The sequence below is a fragment of the Ambystoma mexicanum genome, chromosome 12 (genome assembly GCF_040938575.1).
Source record: "Ambystoma mexicanum isolate Mex_15411 chromosome 12, UKY_AmexF1_1, whole genome shotgun sequence".
Lineage (NCBI taxonomy): Eukaryota > Metazoa > Chordata > Amphibia > Caudata > Ambystomatidae > Ambystoma > Ambystoma mexicanum.
The window spans coordinates 467,347,450-467,371,213 of record NC_090936.1 but is presented as its reverse complement, the minus strand read 5'-3'; the positions used below and the strand labels follow the sequence as shown (position 1 = coordinate 467,371,213).

Below are 23,764 nucleotides of genomic sequence, written 5' to 3'. Positions count from 1 at the left end.
ATCTTGAGAGGTTCCCTTCACAGTATGAGAGGCAAAACTTCTTAAGGCTTCCGTTAAACCTCTTTCCTACAAGAGAGGTTACAGGGAGAAGAATAAAGGCCTGGGAAGACAGGAACTTAAACTGCCAGATTTGTGGGAAGAGTATTGAAACTTTGAAGCACTTAGTATTGCAGTGCGAGCCTCTAACTGGTAAAAGAGTCAGGTACCTGGGGAGATTTGTTGGAGAACCAAACATAAGGACATTGGAGGCCCATTTTGAGACAGGGAAGGAGGCTCTCCATGACATTGGCCCTGCTACCGCTTGTGAGAGAAATATTCGAAATTCTGGATGAAAAGGACAATTGTTCATTATGAGCAAAGAATAACTTATGATCCTGGGTCTCTGGGAAAGAGGGTTCAATTTCTGTTTCTTTTTATGTTTTTTTTATTATCTGTAATATGTTTTATATTTAAACCAATTGATGTGTAATTAAAAAAAAAAGAAAGTATTTTCATTAATAGTAAAAAGACATGAGACATGAATATACTGGGAATGCCAAGTCCTCCATGATGCTTGGCTGCCCAATAGGGAAGATATTGGGCTGATTTTCTGTTCTTTAATTGGCTGGTGCATGTTTAATTTACTTATTTACTTCACTTCTAGATCCATTCGGTCCATTGTTTCCAAATGGTAAACTTGTATCTCCTCGTCTTTATTACACAAATATCCCTATTTATTCACTCTAATGTTGGGAGGAATAGGTCTACTGGCACAGACTGGGATATTTTGGTTAAAAGTATTTTTTTGTACACCTCTCAATCTATGGGATGGCCACATTATTTAGTAACATCTATCACTTTCTTCCAATTCAAAGGGACTCATTTTGGCAAAATGAGAAATTTGAATTTCAGAATTGTAACCTATGCTTCGATATTACAAGCACATCTCTGCCGCAGGCACAGTTTCCCACTGAGCAATCTTACTTGCTTTATAGCTTTGGCCTGTAGACTGAATAAGGTTCTTTGCTGCAGCCACGCTACCTCCTGAGCTATATTACTCAGGGTTTGGAAGTTCCTGGGATCTCTGCAGCAGTTCTTTTAATCCACTTAATTCTATTACTTGAATGGGAATTGGTAGGATTGGAATCTGTAACTTTCAAATGACTCATACAGGTCATCAGCAAATCAATAAGCCTGTAAAGAAAATACCATTTTCCAATAGCGACTTTGTGAACTATTTTTCCAGCTCAACGGTTGCAAAATACAGAGGAGACCAGAGACATCTCATTGCACATTCAAAATATTGAGAGTCTTGCTTCAGCTCACCCCTCCCCAGCAAACCACCAGATTAAAGTCTGTCTGTCCAGCACATGAATGGCTGAGACTGTGCCCGCACTTTCACACCTCTGCTCTACCTGTACGCAATCAAGAAAGTGACAGCAGCATTTGTTTAATGATCCTTTTAAAGAATAAACATGACATGCATGAATGGTTCCAGGCACGCAGTCGAAGCAGTATTTCAGCTGAATACTTACTTTCGCCAAATTTCAGTAAACCCATTGTTTAAAAGCACGCATCCCCAGTTGCTCAGTGTGGGTTGCAGGAGACTCGTGTTTGAAGACTTAAAGAGCAGTGGAGGAAGCAGAGGAGAAGGGGAGTGAGGAACAGGTGAAATAGTGGTAACATCAGAGAGAGAGTGAGAACAGAAGGGGTGATAAGGGTTAAGAAGGCAACGGGGAAGGTGGTAACATTAGAAGGAGGGTGGTTGCAGGAGGAGGTGAGAACATCAGGAGAAGGGAGTACAAGTCAAGAGGAGGTGGACAGAATGAAAGGCAGGGGGAAGTGGTGAAACCCAAGAGGAAGAAGGCAATAACATTTGAGGTGCAGCATCTCACAGTTAGTTTATGCTTCGTGAATTCATTTTCCTGAACTGCCTGAGCTACTAGTCCAAAACTACAGCTATCAGGCTCAAGATACTTCTGATACACAGACATCTTTTTCGGATGATGATACAAAATAAAAAACTGTACAAAAAGACAAAACATCAGGTTTTATGGAAGGTTTATTTAGGGTTTCTTTTTTCCTGTTATTTACATGCATGGTAATGGTACCAGTGGATAACAAACAATCACAAATGCTTTGTTCATCAGTAAAACCCCAATAATTTTACATGCAAAACATAAAAGACAACAGAGGGGACACAATGCATCTTGGCGCTGGGCCTGCCAGCTGACCACTCCCCACACACACACTTACACAAGCACACACAATATATAAATTCAGATATTTACAAAGTTACGCAGAACAGAAGTTTACACTACATTTTGGGTCTAGGGCATTTAGTCAGAAAACAGAAGACACTCCAGTGGAACAGCTCTTCAAGGAGGTATTTAGGCATACAAAGGTCTTGTTGGGTGTGGTGCTCTTGAGCCAATATTCGCCACACAAAATAAGAAGTAACATGGGTGAAAGACATCCAAACCAACACACGAAGAAGAAAAACGAGGAGAAACAAGTAGGTCCCTTTTGCTTGTTCCATCTACACGTTGCATCACTTTATTTGGGTGTAGAAAACACAGGACAGCAGCCACAATATGAGCAGTTATGTTCACAAGTAAAAACAAGGCTGCAGTTATTGGTATCTTTAACATTGCCTAAACCTGCACAGGAATAATGATGCATGGATCAGGCATTGCACAAAGTACATGTCAGAAATCCTGGGCCTGGCCAACAGAAGCCATAGGCCTGCCCGTCCACACAATGCTCTGTCATGGTGCTCAAACAAAGAACTCTCAGCAGTCTTCTGCGGGGGCTTATTGGCAAGGTTTCTGGGCTGACAATCATGCTGCCCTAACCACTGAAGAATCAGCGCTTTTCACACTTGCACTGGTTTATCCTGGCATTGAATCATCCATGCGATTGTGCCACACACAGTTCCTGCCCACAACGTTGCTGATTCTCAAAGGTTGCACAGGACAAATAAGAATAAAATGACTTAAGAGGAAAGAAATGGCCGAAAAAATACAGCAGATCACCCTGGATTACCTGTGAAATGTGGTAAAGACGTTTAAGGGCAACATCTAGTCTTGGGATCATAGAAAACCGAACCCCAGATGAAAACGCTATGCAGACAAACAGAGAACACATGATAAAGAAAAGAACGAGGGAGACATGTGGGACGGGCAACAAGATGATTAACAAACATTGGAGGTCAAAGATATGCAACACGTACAGTGGGAAGCGGTAAAGTTACATTTCTGGAGGGGTCAACAAAGTACAAATAATTTACCTCTTCAATCCCAAAGTCAAAGCTATAGTGAAATAAATGCACCAATTCTTTTTCTTTGAAATGCCACCACATCACCCAGTTCAACAGCCTCCCCTGCTCCCAGTCAGCTTCAACTCTACACTGCCTGCTGCCAGTGTCCTGACTGGGCGCGAGCATTAGGTGTGAATCTCCGGTGCTGGCTACCAGTCTGCAGGCGAGGGTCCAAACGGTGGAATCATGAAGAAATGCATATGCGTGCCCCCATTCTAATCCAAGGATCTATTAAAAAACATCAGTCCCTCTGCACAGCCAGCACGTTTCAGGCTACGGCACTTCATGAAAGAAGGCAAACAAGGTGCAGCACTTCTTCACAATTCGGTTTACATGTTGGTCCAAAAACTGAAGAGTCATATAATCCCTTTCATGTCAAAGTAGTAAGTATATTTAAGTATGACAACTGCTGGCGATTATTTTGTTTTCCCAACATTGGATACAGTATTTATCACATTTAAGGGGCAATTAGTACCTGAAGGTACTCTTTTCCACGAAGGATTCATGTCTATAACCATGTTTTGGTTTAGCCAAAGATATCCATGTATGTGTCAGTCATCATTGCCAATCAATGTTGAGAGAAGGTCAAATGTTCCCTTATTGTGTACCCCACTAGGAATTTCCATCAGATAAATTAATCAGATGTGAAACCATGTTTTAAAGCCAATTTAAAGATTTGCTCACTGTGGGACAGTGTTGTGACTTCAGACTTTGATAGGGTGATGTAGCACAAAATGTGCTGGTAGCACAGACGAACTGTGGGTTTTTCACCAAAAGATCCTTTCCTGTACAGCTGTAGCCATGCGGCTACCTCTGGTTGAGACACTCCAGATGGAGGATGCTAGATGGGAGAATGTTGGGATTATTTTTATTCTTAATGGCCATGTTTGCAGATGTAATGTGACAGCTTCCTAAAATATGCATCGCTTCATCTCCTACAGGGTCTGCACAGGCTGCAACCAATAGAATTCTCTACTTGAGCAATGCAGGTTAATGCCACTTCTGCTGATACAAAGTTTTGTGTGGCTGCTGCACAAAGGTTATGCTGGTTGCAGTGTCGGAGAACACAACTTTGTGTTCTTCATTAAGAGAGACTGCTTGCTAAAAATCAAATGCAGGCGATAGGTAAGCCCAAAAGCAATGGCACAGAAATCGTGAGCAGGCTGCAAGTCCAAAAGGCGTCATCTGATTTGCTGCCGCAAAGCGTATCATGAAATGGCATAGTGCATAATTAATCTACAAATGTACGATCAAAAGCCGGTTTCTTGATCTGAATGAGAGCTGCCACACATCCTTAAAGACCTGAAGGGCTTTAACCTTTCTATAGCAAAAATATAAAAGGCCCCACAAAAATCCATTCCATGGTCCTGTATCTACATGCTGGATGTATAAAGCCAAGGAATGAATCGCTGCAATGGTATGAAGGGAGTCAAGGACCAAAGAGCACCTTGTGCTGGTGGAAACGAGAACACAAAGGATCAAAAAAGAGGACAGTTTCAGGATCCCTGTTTTCAGATGCAAATACAGACACAAGGCAACCTTAAAAAGAACTTACATTTAAAAGTGAACGGCAACAGAGGAGTCATATGAATGATATAAAAACATTGAATTAAAAAAAGAACCCAAAAAATAAGAAGAAACAGAAACATTCACAGTGATCTTCCTCAATTCTGGGGATTCAAATAATATGGGTAAACATTGAAGGGGATACTATAAGTAGGGATACACTGAACATTTAAAAAAGGGGGGGGGAGAGTGGTGGTGGGAGAGAAACCAGAAAGAGGTGGGACACCATAATTCCAATAAAAAGAATAATTACTCATACTGTGCCAGCAAACAATGTAGTGCTTGTTCTCAAGGCGTATTGTGCAAATGTCGTGGGTAAACAAAGGAACATGACATGACAGGGTAAAGACAGTGTGGAAGACCCCATTTGAGAGGTGAGCATAGTAGGGGGCAGGATATGGACACATTGGAGAGCTGATGTGGGGAACAACAGGGACGTGATAGGAGGAGATGTATTCTAGGGGCTAAACTGCTAACCTGGAGGGCTGGGTCGCTATTCAGCTTTAGTGTTTGACAAAAAATAGTTTCCGGGCAAATCACTTGAGTTCTCCATGCATTAAACTGTAAATATGGCTCATGTGCACCATATCACCCTGTCCACATTATATATCAACCTCCCTTCCCAACACATGCAGGTTTCTGCACTTTGGCCTCAAGCGGATATCACATGCAATACTGTTTTATGCAAATATAACAGAATGTGTTCTCTACTGCATGAAGAAACTGGCTGACCCGGAAGAAGTGTTTATGGATCGGTGGTTTTCGTTTTTTACTGATTTTTGCACATAAATACAGAGAGAAATCCCTTTTTTTCCCCCTTAGTATTTATTTGCAAAAATTGATAGAAATGGAAATGCATGTCTCTTGTCTATTGGTTGGGCCCTTAAGTTTTCAAACATGCAATGCAGGTCAGTGGCTGTGCAAAGTAACATAACAGAAAGGTTAAAATGCAATTGAATTCATTTTTGAAATGTTTACATGGCCACAGAGATGCAGCCCTTAATCTGTTGTCTAAGAACACAGCTCTATGCGTGCAAAAATAAATACTGTACAATCCGGGAGCCTTAATCATAATACAGCATAGGTAGGGCAGGTAATAAATCTGTTTGCGAAATTGGATCCGATCTACCTGAATACAGCCACCACAAGTGACCGATTCCATCGGTTAGGTGGAATCTACCAGATACGGGGACATTTTAGGAGCTCTAGTAAATTGATTCTCCCATGAAAGTCAGATCTGTCAAACAGCCGCACTTTCAGACCGCGATTTCGCATACAAACTGGCGTTGGTGGGTTTGTACCCAGATGGGCCCGCTGGCCATTGGGTGCTTCATTGAATTTACCAACATCCACATGTATGACACCCGCTGCATGCTGCTGCTCGGCATGAGTAATTGGTATGGCGAGAAGACTGTGCAGCTGCAAAGCGGCTTCACATTTATAAATGCCAAACCAACTTTATTTACTAAAAAGGGTAAACCTGATTTTGGTTCCTAACAGGAGGCCCAGAATAGGCTGACTTCACAGGACTCAGTAAAACGCAGCTTGGCCAGGGTGTGCAGTGGGGGGTGGGAGCCGAGAGGGTCAGACAATAACCCATGTTGGTTGGCACAGACTCCTGCCCTCAGATCACCTTGAGGCATTTCCTCAAAGGATCGCAGTGACTGCTGATCTAGGGACAGCCCAGGGCATGCTACGTGAGAATGCCAGGAGTCACACAGTTGGGGCTAGATGGCCCCTGGGTAGGACAACTGCCCCTTGACATCTTTTAGCAGAGAGAGGAGACAGGGACGCAGTGAGTGCTACTCTCAAACCGGTCACCAAGGTTTCTTTTTACCTAGGGAAGACAGACTCCTCTGAGTGACCCGGGTCAGAGGCTCCCTGCTTTGACCTCAGAGAAGACTCTTATAAGTCTAGATGGGCTCAGTAGCGCTGGACACTGTCTCTTGACCTCTCGGAGGAGAGCAAAAACTGTGGGCCAGAGAGCGTTACTCTCACACCGATCCCTGAGATTCTTAAACCGGAGGTAACAGGGAATCCTCTCAGTGAGCCAGTACGGGGAATGCCTGCACCAGCTTCAGGGACGTTTCTTGTGGGTCCAGTAGGGCTACCCCACCCCTGGGATGTGCAACTGATCCTCAAGTGGTGACAGTAGCCGGGAAGAGTCTTTGATGAAGAGATCCCTCACCAGTGAATCCTAGGTCTGAAGGTCCTGCCTGCGCTGACTGAGCTGCACTCACCAGGAGGACCAGGGAAGAGGAGTCATGCCAGGCAATGCAAAACTGTGCTGTGTTGGCAGGGTTTTGCCCACAGGGAGGCATCCAGCATCAGGGTCAAACCTCTAAACTTAAGGAAGTAGTAAGGGAAGGAGGACACCTATGCCTGCCGGCTAGGGACCCTTATACCCAGAACAGCTGGGGGCTCTTGCCTCAAACGTCTCTATGATTACTGACCTAGAGACACCCTGAGTGTGAGGAGGTCAGGCAATGCCTGCCCCAGTTCCAGAGACACCAAATATATCCAGTTGGTGCATTCTGCCGCTCAATGGGGAAGCAGCCCCTTGACCTCTTTGAGGAGAGCCAGGAGCCCAGAGGGTGCTACCCTCAAGTCTTCCCTTAGGGTTGTTACCCTTGGACAAAGGAGGACTCTCAGAGTGGCAGAAGCATGAGAGTGCTCACCCCAGACTCGGGGCGGCCGGTTTTCGATCCATATGGGTTACTCTCAATCTGGATGAGAACACAGGGTCTAATACTCCCAGCGGAGAGGTGGCCAGTGATCCAATAGTGCAGTCCCAGAGTGAGAACTCTGAGATGGACATGCTAAGTCCCTGTGTGGGGTGTGTAGGCATTAGGGGTATGGACCCGTTCCCTGAGATTACAAGGTTTGTATGTCTCACAGGGTCCCCATGGGTAACAACACAGGCACCCGAGTGCCTGGCTAAAACATACAGGAACTGCCACCCTTGCCTCACACCAGCCCATTGGGACGGCAGGGTTGCAGCACTGTGACCTCTGAGAGGAGAGGCTGGCTAGTGACCCAGGTAGGATCTCTAGTGGAGACCCCCACAATGGGCTACTTCTCTTTACCCTAGTGGTGAAACAGAACATGTGGAATGCCAATCACGGTTCCAACTTGTGGATGGAATTTGGTATCCCACGGTGACTGAATAACTCCGTCTTGGCTGAGGCAGCACCTTGACTCTTATAGCACTTGCGCATGCCTGCTCTTCTACACATGCCTTCTACTGGTATAGTTCCCCAGGGTACCACAAGAACCAGGGGATGATTATTCACACTTCTTGACCAAATTTCTCCATACACTCCCACTCCACGTTCAACCCTCCTTTTAACAAGGGAGGACTCATCAATTGACAAATTTGCTGGATTTAAATATGAAAAGGCTACTCACACTACCTGTTAACATGCTATCCACAGGGCTATGACTGATGCAGTGAAAAATGTTCATCTCCATATCAACATCAGGTCTAAACCTTTCATAGAAAATCAGGTCAACCTTGAATACCCCTCAGCCAACAAGATCAGTCACATTCTGGAAAGGTAGACTCTGTGGTCTGTACAGACATCTTTAATATTGTGGGTAGCCACGAATGCTGAGGTAGCTCTGGTGGAATGAAATGAGTCATACATCTGAGTTTGTAAAATTTTTAAGAGACTGTTCACCTAGAAATAGAAGCCTTAGCTATACTATTACCAGTCCACCCTTCCTGACAAAAATATAATCAGAATGTTTGAAATATTTTGTTATTTCGAAGTAGAATGAAGTATCTGGAAATGTCTAGATTGTGGTAGGTTTATTCAGTTGAAGAGGAGAGGGGCCAAGAGTGAAAAACAGTTTCCTAATTCAGGTGGAACTCTGTTAATGCTTTAGGAATAAAGGACTGGACATTTCTGAGGAACACTTGCTCTGTGGAGGGTAAGCTACGGGTCTTCAAAAGAGAGACTGCACGGTCTGAAATGTGTCTGGATGAGGCGATGGCAACCAGGAAAGCTTTTATCTCTTTTAGGATTCTAAATGGCATGATGGTAAAGATTCCAAAGATGTATATATTAAGGAGCCAGGAACCACATTTAAGAACAATCGAGGCACTGGGGAGTTGATTTAAAATGGAGATGCTTTAACCCATCAAAAAGTCACGAGCATTGCTTTGTCTCGAGAGACATAGGCATGCTTGAGGCAGGTCTCATAAAATAGATAACCTCATGCAATAACACTTTCAGTGGGTTGATCTCTTTTTGAATGCTTCATTCCGGCTGAGTTATAACCCGAGCTCATACGTATGCCGGTCACAATAGCACAGCGAGTAGAGCGCTCGTTTTGACATCAGTGCAGAGCCTGTCGACGCAGGTTCGAATCCCAGCTGTGCCAAACTCAGCCTTTCATCCTTCCGCGGTCGGTAAATGAGCACCACACACCGTGGATAATAATAACCAGCGCTCATGTTGCCGGAGGGCTCGTAGTCCTATATAAATTCAAAATTATCATTAAATGATTATACTCTTGCAAACTCAAAAGAGTAAATTGCACTCTTTTAAATTATTTTTCCACCATCTGTGTTTTCCTTGAAGCTCATAAATGATGCAAGTTGTTTACAAAGGGTTTTCTCAATTCTGCTTTGAAATTTCGCAGCAGGTTTCCGTAGTGTGCGAATGAAATCCGAAATGATTATGTAAACATCATAGCGTTATAGGAAAAACCCACTTTGAACTATGCATAGGTTTCCCTTGTCAGTATCTTGTGTGCTTACCCTTAAGCAAAGGTCCTATGGGAGACGCGCAATTGGTGTTCCCACTGCTGTGTCAATCATAAATACTCACTTTGTCCCACCTCCGACTGGTATCATGGAAATGGATGACAGACATTTTCTTTAAAAAGGCTTAGCACTGCAGTCCTTCGAGTCTATCCTCTATGCTCATGCTTTGACATCTTGAGCCCTAGCCTTTAAATGCAAGGGTTCCAATCTGCCAGTTCATGCATCTCAACTGGTGATGGAATTTATAAGAAACATACCCAAAAGGTTTCACTTTGTTTCAACCTTTGCTCTCTGTCTTCGCCTCGCCGTTATTTGGGAATGCATTCCAACACTGTGATTCTTAGTTGTGTATTATGTCAAGCTTCCTTGAAATGTCTATCTAGCAGGGATCTAATACTTCCTATTCTAATGTCAAACACAGAGGTTCACTGATTCTTTGTCTAACTTGACTTGTTATTTCCATTATATGCATTCGCCCATATGGGCCCTGCATTATGTATATAGCATTCACTTAAACAAGCCGCAAATCATTTCACGTTTATATCACTAGAAGTGCGGGTATGCTGCTTCTTTCAAATGATGTTACAAATTGCATGTTAAACATGTAAATATTAATTATTTCTTTTTTGACAATAGTATTTGTCTCTCTGTCGGTGTTAAGATACAGGTGGGCAAGGTATCACCAAAAGTTGAAAGCTCTACTGGAAGCAACTCAAGTTTACTAATTCGTCATCATGATCAATTTCATGAATGGCTCTTCTAACTTATGCACTCACATTCCTTCTTTAATCGTTATTGATGTAGCTTTTTTAATCAAAATGTATTTGTTGTACAGTTGCTATTTTTTTTCTACATCAATTAAAGGTTTAGAATAATCTTATTTGTAGAAAGATGTTCAATATATCTCTTTCATGTGGTTTATAATATCCACAAGTGAAGACATTTGCTTCACTCAACATCTGTGGATCAAAAGAGTTGGTGTGGTAATAAAAGTAACATTTTAATATACAGCTGTGAATTTGATTGTGGAGTGTACTCTATTTGTGGATGTAAAGGAATTGTACTCTTCTTGCAGATTAAAAATGTATCATCAAAGTAAATGGTGAAGTATAGAATATTTTTTTTTTTAAATACTCTGTATGGAAAAATTACATGTTTCCAGTTTCTTGATAAATACATGTTATACATTAGGTCCACATTTGGTTGTCCAAGGCAAACCTCTGATTTTCTTAATAAAGTCCTTATTTTGGTGGAAAGAAATGTGTTTTTCAAAACTATTGCCAAAAAGCAAATCAAATACTTGTGATGAATCCCCATCATTTCAGATGCCTATTGACTGATCGCTTGTATATCCTCATGTTGTGGAATGGTTGTGTAAAGGCTGGTTATGTCTAATGTCACCAGAATGATGTCCATATTGTAGAAATTCAGACTCCTGCTCAGGGAATCTGCCTCCACATTCTTTGACACCTCTATTTGGAGGCCACATGCAAAACATTCATTTGAGGGGCTCACAGCCACCAGTGAATTGCTGAATAGTTTTGTTCCCCTTTTCCTTCAGGCAAATCATTGCTGGTGTATTAACAGACTTTCCCTGGAAAGATTTCAGAGCTAAAAAGACGTCTTTCATCTCCAAATAATTGTTATAGTACTATCTGACTTGAAGTGACCATAATCAGTGACTAGTGAAAAATATACTGTACCCCACAGCCAAAGAGGGAGGATTCTGTTGTGCTGTGATCTGATCCGAGCGGAAGGATGACATACTATTGAGCCTTTAAGCAAATTCTCCTCCTTTTTCCCATTAGCAAGCCCGTTTTTTATGTTTGCAAAACCTCCTCCTTTGGAGAAAAAAAACAGCGTAAATCATCAAAAAGCAAGTGCTAGACTTCATCTTGGATGTCAGAACAAACGGACAAAGCCCTTAGGTAAATGTGTCTGGGCAGATAAACAACAGTATGTGCTCCTACAGTGGTGTCCCTAAGGCCTTTCGTAACCTGCAGCTGTTGGAGAGCAGCTTCTTTGCCCTTTGCTAGCCGAAAGTGAAATTCCACTCCTGCACCAGAAGGGAGTGAATCTGAGAAGGAGTACAGGTTATGCCAATTCTGCAAGTTATAGCCTGCTAGAAGTGAAGCACTAGTCAGCAGCCTTTAAACAAAGGAAGAATTCCAAAGGATTTCTTTCATTGCAATTTCAAGATTTGGCCTCTTCACCTAGAAATGTAGCTGGGTTCAGAACAGGACAATTTCCCTTGCTTAATTCAGATGGCATGCCCATTGGGTTGGAAGAGTACCTATAAAGACGAAGGGTTTATTCTTGGGAATTTTGCATTTTGTATCCAAATCCTTCAAGTAGAAAGTCCAAAGTGAGGTACCTATCAGTTTAAGAGGGCCTGCTCCATCATGTAAGTCTCCATCAATATAACAAGGCTTTTATGAAGTCAGCACTGATAATTTGAGAAATAAAACTAAGAATATTGGTTTCTCAGAATACATTATGTCTAAAGGCTGCACAGAGCTTTGAAGGAGAACAATAAAGGGGAGCTGTCAAGCCGGCCAGGGAGCAAGGTGTGTGATCCAGGATTGAACACCATAGAGGTGGGGAACTGATGAGAGCAGAGGAAAGAGATGAGACAGGCTGAAGGCTGAGGAGTGGCAAAAGCAGGAACATGTTGTAGAGCAATTTCAGTGGTGGATAGATTGCTTTTTAGAAATACGGAGTTCCGAAATTTGAGGACTAAGTCCCGAGAATAAGAAGAGACAGAACAAAATCCCCCTGAGAAAGACATGGAACAGAGAAACTTGACTTGCTGGGAATTGAAGTACCAGCTCCCAGACTCATCTGATAGACACTGAATGAAGAACCATTGTATGCTGGGTATTCAGTTTAAAGTGACTACAATCTGATATATATCTGGTGGGAAATGTGACCATTGACCAAGACAGAGTTGGAAGTTTGAACTACCTGAAAATCGTTCATTTAATAAAATCCTTGAACTCTTTACTTGGTCGGATGCCATGCTGTAACCAAATGTTAGACAAGGTCCTGTTGATCTGCAAAGGGATTTGGCCTGGACGGCTTGATCTACCCCATAGTGTCCTATACCTGTTGAGTATTGGTACTCTTCCGTGGTAACATCTGATCCTCATTTGGCTTGAAATATTTGTCTGGTGCTGCATGTCAAGCCTTGGGACCCCCTGCTTTCTCACACAAATGCATGCAACGAGACTGCCATACTCTTGAACTAGTGGTGGAAGGTCCCGAAACAGGGATCACACCTGTCCCAAAAGTATTTGCTGACTCAAGGACCATACCGGGGCTAGACTACTACTTATCATAAGAATGTTATAGTTTTGCCTTTGCCGTAAAGTCCAAAATGCTTTTCTGTACCAGTCTTTATATTAGCATGGAAATGAGAAGTTCTAAGCAATATTGGGTGAATTCCATTACGGAACTGACATGAACTAACTGTATGGGAGGTTTCCCCAAACAAGACACAGGGGCTCCATGAAGGTTCACCAACAGGAACTGCTTTCCAAGTGTAATGTTTTGCTTATAGTCTGTTGTCAGCAGCATGCAACGCAGACAGCCAATAGAAATAGGAAAACGTCCCTTCCAGGAAGGAGAGACACCGTGGCAGCATGAAAAAGATGAGAAAAAGTGTTTCTCTCTTGCCAATACGCAGAAAGAACAGGCAGTGGCAGCTGATAGTTGGTGATACAAAAGTATTGTGTGGGTACCCGAGTGTAAGGGAAGGTTCACACTGGGAGGCCAGCATTAACGACCGTCAAGCGACAGCATATTAAGGAGAAGCTTCGCGATTCTGCCTGTGGTGCAGGCATAACCAAACAGTTGGGAAAGACGGAAAGAAAAACAGTAAAAAATGTATTAAACAATGTGGAAACAAAGACTCTGGGAAATACCAGATTGTAATGACAATGGCCCTTATTAGAAGCCCGGCAGTAGCCGTACCGGTAAAAACAGCAAGCTGCCACCGGAGTTGTGTTTTTTCCCGGCACCTGGCTTTAGGGAATGATTGGGGCATTACAGCCCCGGCAGCCCGTGAAGCCAGGCGCCAGAAAATGTAACTCCTCATTCCCATTTGAGTCCCATAGGACTCAATGGGAATGGGGAGGACAGTAGCACCAGCACCGTTCAGAACGGTGCCGGTGCTACCGTGAAAGTCTGCGAGCGGGTGTCGTTCTGCCCGCCATGTCAGAACCGGCAGGCGGGAGGGCATCCGGCCCACAAACTTGTACTCTGCCGGTCCAGCAACAACGGTGCCGGTAAGCCTACCGGCACCATTGTTACCAGACCATCAGGGTCGTAATGACACCCAATGACTTTAGACAAATTGATCAGAAACTAAGAATGACATGATCTTTACTTAAAGCAGTTCACACAAGCTCTGTAATTAATGCAAGGAAGCAGGTTTAGAATGACAGCGGCTCATGAATGCAGATAAGTAAACAGCCCAATTAGTCCCCTGTCCGTTGTCTGTGGAGGGGGGGAGGGGGCAATTAGCATCAATCATAAGAATTCAGCAATTACAAGCAGATGGGACACCTCTCGGTATGTGTATATTCCAGAAGTGCACACAGTGTAACTAAAAGATAAAGAAATAAAATACAAAAAATTAGAAATCACAGAAGCACCTAAATGTTCAGAAAGTACCAGAGATATCACCCTCGCACAAAGGCAATAAACGGACACTGGATCAAAAAATTAAGTGTCCAAAATAACTGTCAATGTCCTAAAAAAAAAAAAAAAGATTTGGAGACAGTGCCAGTATCCTGTGCTATTCTCTTTCAAACAAGTTAGACAATGGTCATTTAAACCACCAATTTCTGGAAATAAAGCCATTCTCTGACAATTTGCTGGTGACACAATCCTAAAGAAAGGACTATTCAGTGCTAGGTTCATACTTGCTGGCCTGCTTTTCTAGACAACGCAACACTCCAAGAATTGGTTTTACAAATGTTGTAGACACTCCAGCACACCACTAAAATTCATAAGAAGTTCGGTCTTGTGCAAACATACACGCTACTACAGTGTGACCAATATATGCACACAATACAAAAAAAGAAATCCACAGATGTGCTTTGCAACTCATTTCTGGTTATATAGTTTCAACCAGCAAGTTCTCATACATAATCAACATAGGGCTTCCAGATGTCAATAGTTCTCCTTCACTTTGGATCCAGGACTTCTGCTGTGTGACCCAGTCTCTGGCTAAGCTCCGTGAAGTGAAGTGAAGGCCATGATGGACGCCAAGGTAAGCTTTGACGCTTAAGCACCAGAAGAAATATGAAAAAGAGCAAGAAGAGGAAGCACACTCTTGACTGCAGTTATTTTTGTTGTGTACTGAAACCAAAAAGGTACTGTAGCTTTGAGATACAGTTAAATATTGCTAGTTCTTTCATTTTCCTCGCTTTGCCTCCTTTGTGCGGTTATCTTCTCATAAAATCCTCATTTCAGACCAGCAGAGGCACTAATAGCTTTTCCACTTCAGCGGGAGCTTTCAAAAGCAGAAGTCATTTGATCCAACTTCAGAAACCCTACAACAGCGAGGACTGAACAGCTGCAACATCCATCTTGCCCATGTAACATTAAGATGCCTGCTTTCATTTAATTTGGAGAGGAATCTTCGCATATTTATTTGGATGTAGAGATTTTGCTGATGACCTGGAAGGCAACACTGCTTAACATAACCAAAATGATTTTAGAAAAATAATCCACTATACTGTATACAGGAAACTCAGATGTCACATAAAAACTGCTGATTTTCTTCCCGCGCTTTTGTGTTGTACACACTTATCTGACACGACACGTCTTCAGTGGGCAATATCTGCTTGCTTGCGTCTCATTCCCAGTAGGGTTGGTTCTCTGTTGAGTCTTGCTTCCATAGGAAGTACAGTAGGTTCACAGCACCTGGAACTGTCCCAGAATCAACTATGGAAGTTCTGCACAGCAGTCTGCTTCTGGGAAAGCCGCAGAAGCTCTTCTCTGATGGCCTTGATGAGTGAGGCCGACGTGTGACCGGGCTGCAGATCCTCCATTGAGCCACCAGGGTAGTAGAGACCCGGCCCCGGGTGGCTGTTGTGCTGAAGGTGAGCAGGTGGGGCAGAAGGCTGCCTGCCTGAAGTCCTCTGCATGTGGTACATAGGAGATGGTGGGTATTCTTGGTGTCCGAGAACCTGGCTCTGAAACAAGAGAAGTGAAAAACAGCAGTGAAGCCAACATATTCAGACAGGATTTTATTTTTTATTTCCTTCATCTGTGAAAACTATTGCTTCTGGAAGTGGAATGCTAACTCTGCAAGAGCAAGATCGTTTTAGATTGTTTTCGTTTAAACAAATTACCCATTGCTGCAACTGCGGGAAAAGGAGAGGGAATGGATGCAGTGACTGACCATGCACACGTGATGGCAAACTATCTGAGGCACTATCGCGCACTGTGAACCTCCCTCCTTTTGGCCTACCCACTTTTTAAAAACAAAACGTAATTGATACTGAACGATGCACTTACTTTACACCCTCTGCAATGTGTGCTTCAACGTAGCACCTTACAATCTATTAAGTATAAATATTGTTTTTTATGCCTGATGTAATTGTCCCCTTTTTAACCATTTCTCAAATATGTTATTTTTTGTTTTTCTTTGGGTTTTACTGATTTTTTTGCATCAAATAAATTGCATGATTTCATATGCGGAAATATGTACTAGGACCAGGTGGATGGGCCAGCGAATGACGAGCTTGCCTGCGACATGGGGACAGGACAGACTGAACCTCACAAGCTCAAATCACTTCAAGGTGGAGATATTACAGTGATTAGAAATGGGAGGAGGCTGGCACACAATAGTATGTAAAAACAGAATTGCTATTGACGAAAACAGTGTGGAGAGATCACTAAATCCTGAACCTGGTTTTACATTCAGGTAATCCAATTCTTAAACAATGAGTCAGAAACTGCTGATAAAGTGCAGGGTTTCTCAAGCATGCTTATTTTCGTCGATAAACTACCCATCTCTGATAGAGCTTTTTATAGCATGTCTGGGGACTGTGTAGTTTACAGAACTTCAGGGAGCTGTGAGCTGATTCGATTTCTATCTCTCACACACACACACACACACACACACACAATGCTCCCTCGCGCCATTCACACGCATTGTCCACTGCCCCACACACATACCTCACACTTCCCCCCCACACACACACTACCACTCCCCCACACATGCACTTTCCCACCACACAAAAACACATCCTTAGCACCTCAAGCAAATTCCATCAACACAACCTGCCCACACACACGCTTACCACACACACATATACTGGCCACACAGACAAACACCTACTGACCAAACACACCAACACTGCCCTCAAACACGCTACCCCCCCACACACACACTGCCCTGCACATTACCACTGACCCTTTCCACTCTTAAATTGTCCCCACACACTGCTTCCACACACGTATGCCACACAGGCACTGCCCCCACACACTTCCCACAATACACACATTGCCTCCAGGCAGTGGCACCACACACACACACACACACACATATATACTTCGCCACTGCCACCCCCTACAAATACACACACCCACTACACACAGCCTCGCAAATGGACATCCACTGACCAACACACACAGGCCCTCATTAGGACTCAGGCGCTAAACCATGGTGCTATTATTAGCACCATGGTCCATGCCGGAGTCCGCCATGGAGAAAGGGGGAATTACCAGCCCATTCCAAGGTTGGCGGGGCGGTAATTCCCCCATTCTCCATGGCCCTTCCCCATTCCCATTTTTGCCCCATAGGGCTCAATGGGAATGGGGAAGGCGGATTGCGGTACCGTAATTGCCATCAAGGTCCCTTTGCGGGTCCCTACTTTAACGGCTGGTCCAGACCAGCCGTTCAGGTCGGGAGCCGCAAAGGGACCTCGTAGTAAGGCGTTAACGGGTTAACGGCGCCGCAGCCTTTTACAGCGCCGTTAACCCCTTAACGCCAGGGTCCTAATGAGGGCCACAGTCCCCCACACATATTGCCTGCCCGCACTTCAACAGATCCACTAAGACAAACACTGTGTATGCAACACACACTGCCTCTCCACACACAAACTGCCACAGAAAAACACACCCCACACACTGCCCCACCATATTGCCCCACGATACATACAAATATTGACCACACATACACTCTCCCCATATACACGCACAAAAACCCACACATACTGCTCCAACACATTCCACACACACTGCCCTCGAACACTCCGTTTGTCCAAACACAATATGCCTGGCCCCCATAAAGACTGCCCAACCACACATACTGCCCCAGTCGCATTTATCCCACATTGCAGACTTCCCCTGACACACATTGGCCAGCATCACACACACAGGCACTGCCCACACTCACACTGGCCATCCACACACACAGCCCACACCAAACACTGAGCCCACAGACCATTCCCTCACAACGACACTGCCCCCACATGCACTGCACCACCCACACACAAACATTGCCCCAAATGTTGCCCCCGCACACACAACGCTGACCCACACTGTGCCCCACACCACTGTCCTTAAACCCCCCCACACCACGCACACACACTGATCCCCCATACGCACATTGCCCACATATGGCACACCGGAACACACCAGCCCATACACACTGCCCACATACAAACTGTTCTCGTGCGCACACACACACACACTATCCCCCACACGTCAATAAAGTACACATACCACTTTGTGAGTACATGAGCATTTCAGGGAAATTCAGTCCAATGGTTTGTGTATCTGGACATTTGAGGACAATCCCTGGTGATGATGCAAATGTTTGGGCATATGTGGCCAATAGCGGCCAAAAAGTGGGAGTAGCTGAGCATATAATGGTAATACCTGACACATGCTTATATACTGCCTAGTCAAAAGCCAAGTACTGGCTTTGCTAATGCTGGTTTTGTTTGTGTTCTATGATCCTCTGGCCATTTGTCCCCAGAGAATTCCATCCAGATCTCACTAAGGATGCAACTCTTACATGTTTAGGAGTCTTATGGAACCCAAAGATGATGTTTACTGCCACTCGTCTTCCTGGGTAGATAAACAAACCCAGACAGTTGTACTGGTTGGTAGTAGTATACTTTAATATAGTGGATACACAAGATGTACATATACTGTCTCACAATAAGCATTTTTCTTCCTGGAGGCTGTCAAAATGAATTATCTAGTGTTGTGAAATCCAGTAGCCAGTCAACTGTACTTTGTTATCCATGTGAGTGAGAGGGTTGTGCCCGGGAAAGACTGTAGGGTCATTACCATACATGACCTCTGGTTGAGGGCTTGCAACTGTGTGAGTGTGCCTGTGGATACCCGAGGGAGGCAGATACAGTGATTCCTCTGCCTATAAAGGGCCATGTCTGGTAGCTAGTACTGATTGTCTGCCAAATGTTTGAATAGTTTATGATGTGATGATTGGAGGTTATGGTTACGCCTCTACCCTCAAGTTTGGCAAACAAGCTAGCCCACTGCACTAGGAACGTTGTCAACTGCTGGAAGTTGATCTTAAAACAACCAAAGAGACGACTGACTCCAGGAAGAGTGTGATGGTGCAGATAGACCAATGACCATCCCCCGGCTGTTCCCAAGCAACAACGAACATATAGAATAAGAAAGCTAAAATAAGGCACCATTTTGTGTTTGCCACTGCTATGTAGAATGGAACACATGTAGGATTGTTAGTTTGCCACACTGTAGGGAATTAGTTTGTTACCTTTAAGGAAGGGCTAGGATGCTGAATACACAGAGACACAGAGAGAAAGTAGCAAATGGTGGCATGTGCCGTTAGGTAGGGCACAAATGTATAACAGCATTGTAAGTGAACAAGAGAATCGCCATTATCCCATTTTGCAAGGCCCTGTACAGTACACAGTTAGGAAAACCCAGCATATTTACAAAGCACACCAGTGATCATTATAGGTAGAGATTACGCAAATTGAACAGGACCATTTCATTCACAGAGCAGGGCATAGTGTGTTCCACGCCAGGCATCCATTATGTGACAGCTAAAACTTTTATTCAAGCATTTTGTGGCCAGAAAGTTACGAGAGGTGTGCTACTTACTGCAGAATTGTTTTCTTATAGAGTGCAGGTGTTGTTAGGATGGGTGCCCAGAATAAAAGATAAACGATTGCGTTTGGCCACAGAGTATTTGTTTAGGCCCAAGGTATCAACAGACACGGAATGAGACATAGTGATTATGGTGCCTATAGAAGCAGCGGTGGTTAGGTGTAACGCTCACCTGGTATCCACGGGGACGTCACTCAGCCTGTTCTGACCTCTTATGACCTTGAACCCTTCCCTGGAGGCTATTCGACTGGAGACTGAGCCTTGTTTTCTTGGATAGTGTGCTCTCTGTCCTGCTTTCAGCGCAGGGGCGCGTTGATTGATGCAGGCTTGTTGCTTCCTAGTTACTTCACTGGCAAGAGTCCGACAGGTAAGCATAATGAGTCTTTTGAACAGTTCTCTAACTTCGTTCCTTTCCTTCCTTAGATGATGGCCGACGTCCGGGGATGGCGGGCTGCTGCTGAGATGAGTAGCGCTGAAGGTGAGTGAGAGCGCGATGCACCCCTTTCGTATTTGCATTGAACTGAGATCTTTTTCTGTATTTTATAGGTGCCGCGACATTTTCAGCGTGGATGCCGATTATGAAGAACAAATGCAGTGGGTAAGTGCAGTATGCAGCGCCTCTAGATGTTTCCACGCTAACCTGGAGTGTCTTTTCCCTCTTGCAGGAGGATGAGAAGTTCCGGAGTCAGAGTTCCCCCAGAGCAGCTGGGATTCAGTTAAGCGTTTGAGGTTCGTACAGTATTTAAAAATAAGTGAAGATTTGCAGAATGCTGACTAATGCCATTTTTCTGTTTTTTTCCCTTTTCCTTAGGAAGCGGCATGCCGGGATGGGAATGACACCGCCGAAGATGCCCGCAGAACAGAAGGAGCGATGAATGATGGGCAGAAGCGCCGCAAGGTAAGACTGTTCCTAACAGTGTTCTTTTTCTTGCAGGAGCTGAGCGCAGAAGAAAGATGCAGGCCTACTGGAGACCGATCCAAACAGGGTGAGTGTCACGCTGCAGGTGCAGAAAACGCAAAGCATGTTTCTCAGCCTGGGTGTGGCTTAAATAGTCTCTGGATATCCCAGGTGTCTCTGGGCTGGACCACACCCAAAAGACTAGACCGCACATGCAGTTCTGGGAATCGAAATATGTGGGGGCATCCATCTTGTCCCCATCAATGCACTACAAGTCCAATCCCCAATGTTATCCTATGGGAGTGAGTGAGTCTGGTGCCACAAGCGCCAAGTCTGACTCCAAGTGGGTCTTTGGAGGGATGAAGAGGCCCTTGAGGGCCATGTAGGCGATCGTGGCCTGGCTCCAGCCTGACATCTTGGAGTGCTGGGGACATGAGGGGCAGGAATCATGACATGAGGGAAGACAGTCATTTTGCACACTATCGATGAATAGGGCATTGACTGGCATGCAGTTTTAGTAATTGATCCAGCACTGAGACTGACCGGCATTACGGACACACAGTTGTTCCAAGATAAGGACAGTGAGTTTATTTTCCAGACAAGTATCCCATGTCAGTTGAAAATGGAGTACAGGGAAGTTCCCCAGTAAATATTATTGGCTAGAAATGTATTGCCATATTGTCACAAAGATTTTGAGAAGGTGCCCTAATCCCCAAGATGTGGGTTGTCTTAACAACACAGGAGCAGTTAGAACTACATTGAAGAAGAGAGCAATATTACCCCAAGTTAAGCAATACCCCTTGTCAAGAGAGGCAGACGAAAGAATATACAAAACAATAGCTGTGCTGTTACAGCCAGGCATGATAGTACCATCAGAACCCCCATGTAACACAAAACACAACTGTGTTCTCAGTGAAAAAAGTAAAAGGGGAAAATGGATATATACAATACTTACACCCCTTGAACAACATAGTGGAAGCAGAGTTTGCAATTGTTTGTAATCCAGCCACACTTTTGTGTAATATACACAATATTGTGAATGTTTTTACAGCTATTCATTTGAAGAATGCCTTCTTTTCCATTCCATTGCATCCACACTCACAATACCTCACTTTGTTTACCTATAGAGGGAAAATGTTTCAGCACACAAGATTGCCACAGGGGTACTGTGAATCCCCTAGTGTGTTTAGCAAGTGTTATGGATGGATTTGGCAAACATACAGACACTGGGCACGTTGATCCAATACGTTGAGAATCGGTTTGTGTGCAGCATACCAGAAGAGCAATGTAGGAAAGATTCAGTGATGTTCCTAATGTTATTGGCAGAACAAGGATATAAGGTTGAAAAGAAAAAAGTACAGTATTACCAGAAAAGGGTAATTTATCTGGGATTGATAATATCAGCAGAGGGTGTCACCAGAAAGAGCAGAAGCAATACAAAAAACACCCCACCCAGCCACAGTGAGAGAAATGCAACAGTTTCTGGGATTGTGCAATTACTACCGATTGTGGGTTTTTGATTACACCACATATATCAGACCCCAGTTGCAAGGGGTAAAAGAGGCACAGAAAGAGCATGAAGCACTTAGATGGACAGAATAAATGGTTGAAGCATTTAATGAGTTGAAAGATGCAATCACACATGCCCCTGATTTAGCAATACTAGATTATGCAGAAGATTCTTTCTTGTTTTCCCATTCAAATGGGTATGTGATGATGGCTGTCCTCACACCGAAATCTTTGATGGGGTACAAACCCCTAGCATATTCCAGTGGATTGCTGGATCCAGTGATGTAGGCACATTTCCCATGTGAGCAAGCGCTGATTGCAGCAGCCTTTGCTATTGAGAAATCAGCATCAATAATGATGGGCTGCACAATGACACTATATGTGGAGCATGCCCGGTTTGCAATTCTGCAGAAACTGAATACATGGGCACATCAGTTGTACATAGTGAGGATGGAGACCTTGAGGTAATAGCGAGAAAAATATTGCCTCTCCACTATTCGGCACAGGCAGCAGAATCAGTGGCATTAACAGCATTACAATTGTACGCCGACAGAGAGGTGACGATCTACTCTGACTTGGCGTATGTGACATCCACTGTATATTCAGGGTTGTCCCACTGGAAACAAAAGGGGTTTCAGTGATCAGATGGCACGCCAGTGCAGCATGCTGTCTAAATTGATTGATGCGCTCTCAATGCCTTCGTCAGTAGCGGTCATGAAGTGCACTGCCCGCACCAATGGTACCGATTTGATAGCGCGAGGCAATGACCCTGCAGACCAGGCAGCAAAACGGGCGGCATATTTGACATTGATGTTAGAATTAGTATTGGGAACAGGTAATGAGAAGGTGCACCAGAAGGAAATAGCAGAACCATACAGTGCAGTATCACTGACACAGATAATTGAGTTGTAAGGGTGCGTGTCACAGGAAGAGACAGAATTATGGATGAAGAGTGGATGAAGAGGGGCTGTTCATCGACCCCTGCAGACCTGATGTGGTGGCAAAATGACAGGGAAGCCTGTGATGCTGTTGGAATTATTGACAGTAGCATTAGAACAGTTGTACTACCCCACGCATGTGTCCAGAGAATATATCGCTGTGAAATTTTACAACCAGTGGTTCATCTCCAATTTACACGAGCATGACCACAATTTTATTGTTAACTGTGCAGTTTGTTAGCAATTCACTATTCTTCCATGTCCGAGCTGCCCATCCAAACCGGACTGTGACAGTCTATGCTGGTGAAGGCACGAGGGAAACACTTTCACTGGGCTTTCTCCAGTAGGACCACTCATCCCTCTGGAGGTTATCTTTGGATCCTTCTTGCTTATGGGGCCCTCTGTGAAGGCCTCCTATGTACCTCAATTGGTTAACTATTGGTTCAAAGACTTACAAAGGGATATGGAGATATTTGTTCCCTCCGAGGACTCTGATCCTTGCCAAAAGTGTAGGTTGTCTTGTTTGAACATTTCATGATCCTGTGAGATTACTAGCCTGCATTTTTACCATATTCTGAGAAGTTATTGATTATTTACTAACATATGTTGACATTGCACGGACACTCGCTTATTATTTATTTATCAAAAGTAATTACTGT

At 44.0% G+C, this 23,764-nt stretch overlaps 1 protein-coding gene across 2 annotated transcripts in view; it reads right to left on the bottom strand.

Annotated features, from left to right (window-relative positions):
* Positions 1-2,028: 2,028 nt before the first annotated feature.
* The window catches only part of KIAA1549 (KIAA1549 ortholog), a 644,398-nt gene continuing 622,662 nt past the window's right edge, over positions 2,029-23,764 (bottom strand). For both annotated transcript variants that reach the window (XM_069628735.1, XM_069628736.1), the window contains one exon: positions 2,029-15,838. In XM_069628735.1, coding sequence (XP_069484836.1) covers positions 15,584-15,838 — 255 coding nt within the window. In that variant the 3' untranslated portion in view covers positions 2,029-15,583. The remainder of the gene's footprint in view (positions 15,839-23,764) is intronic.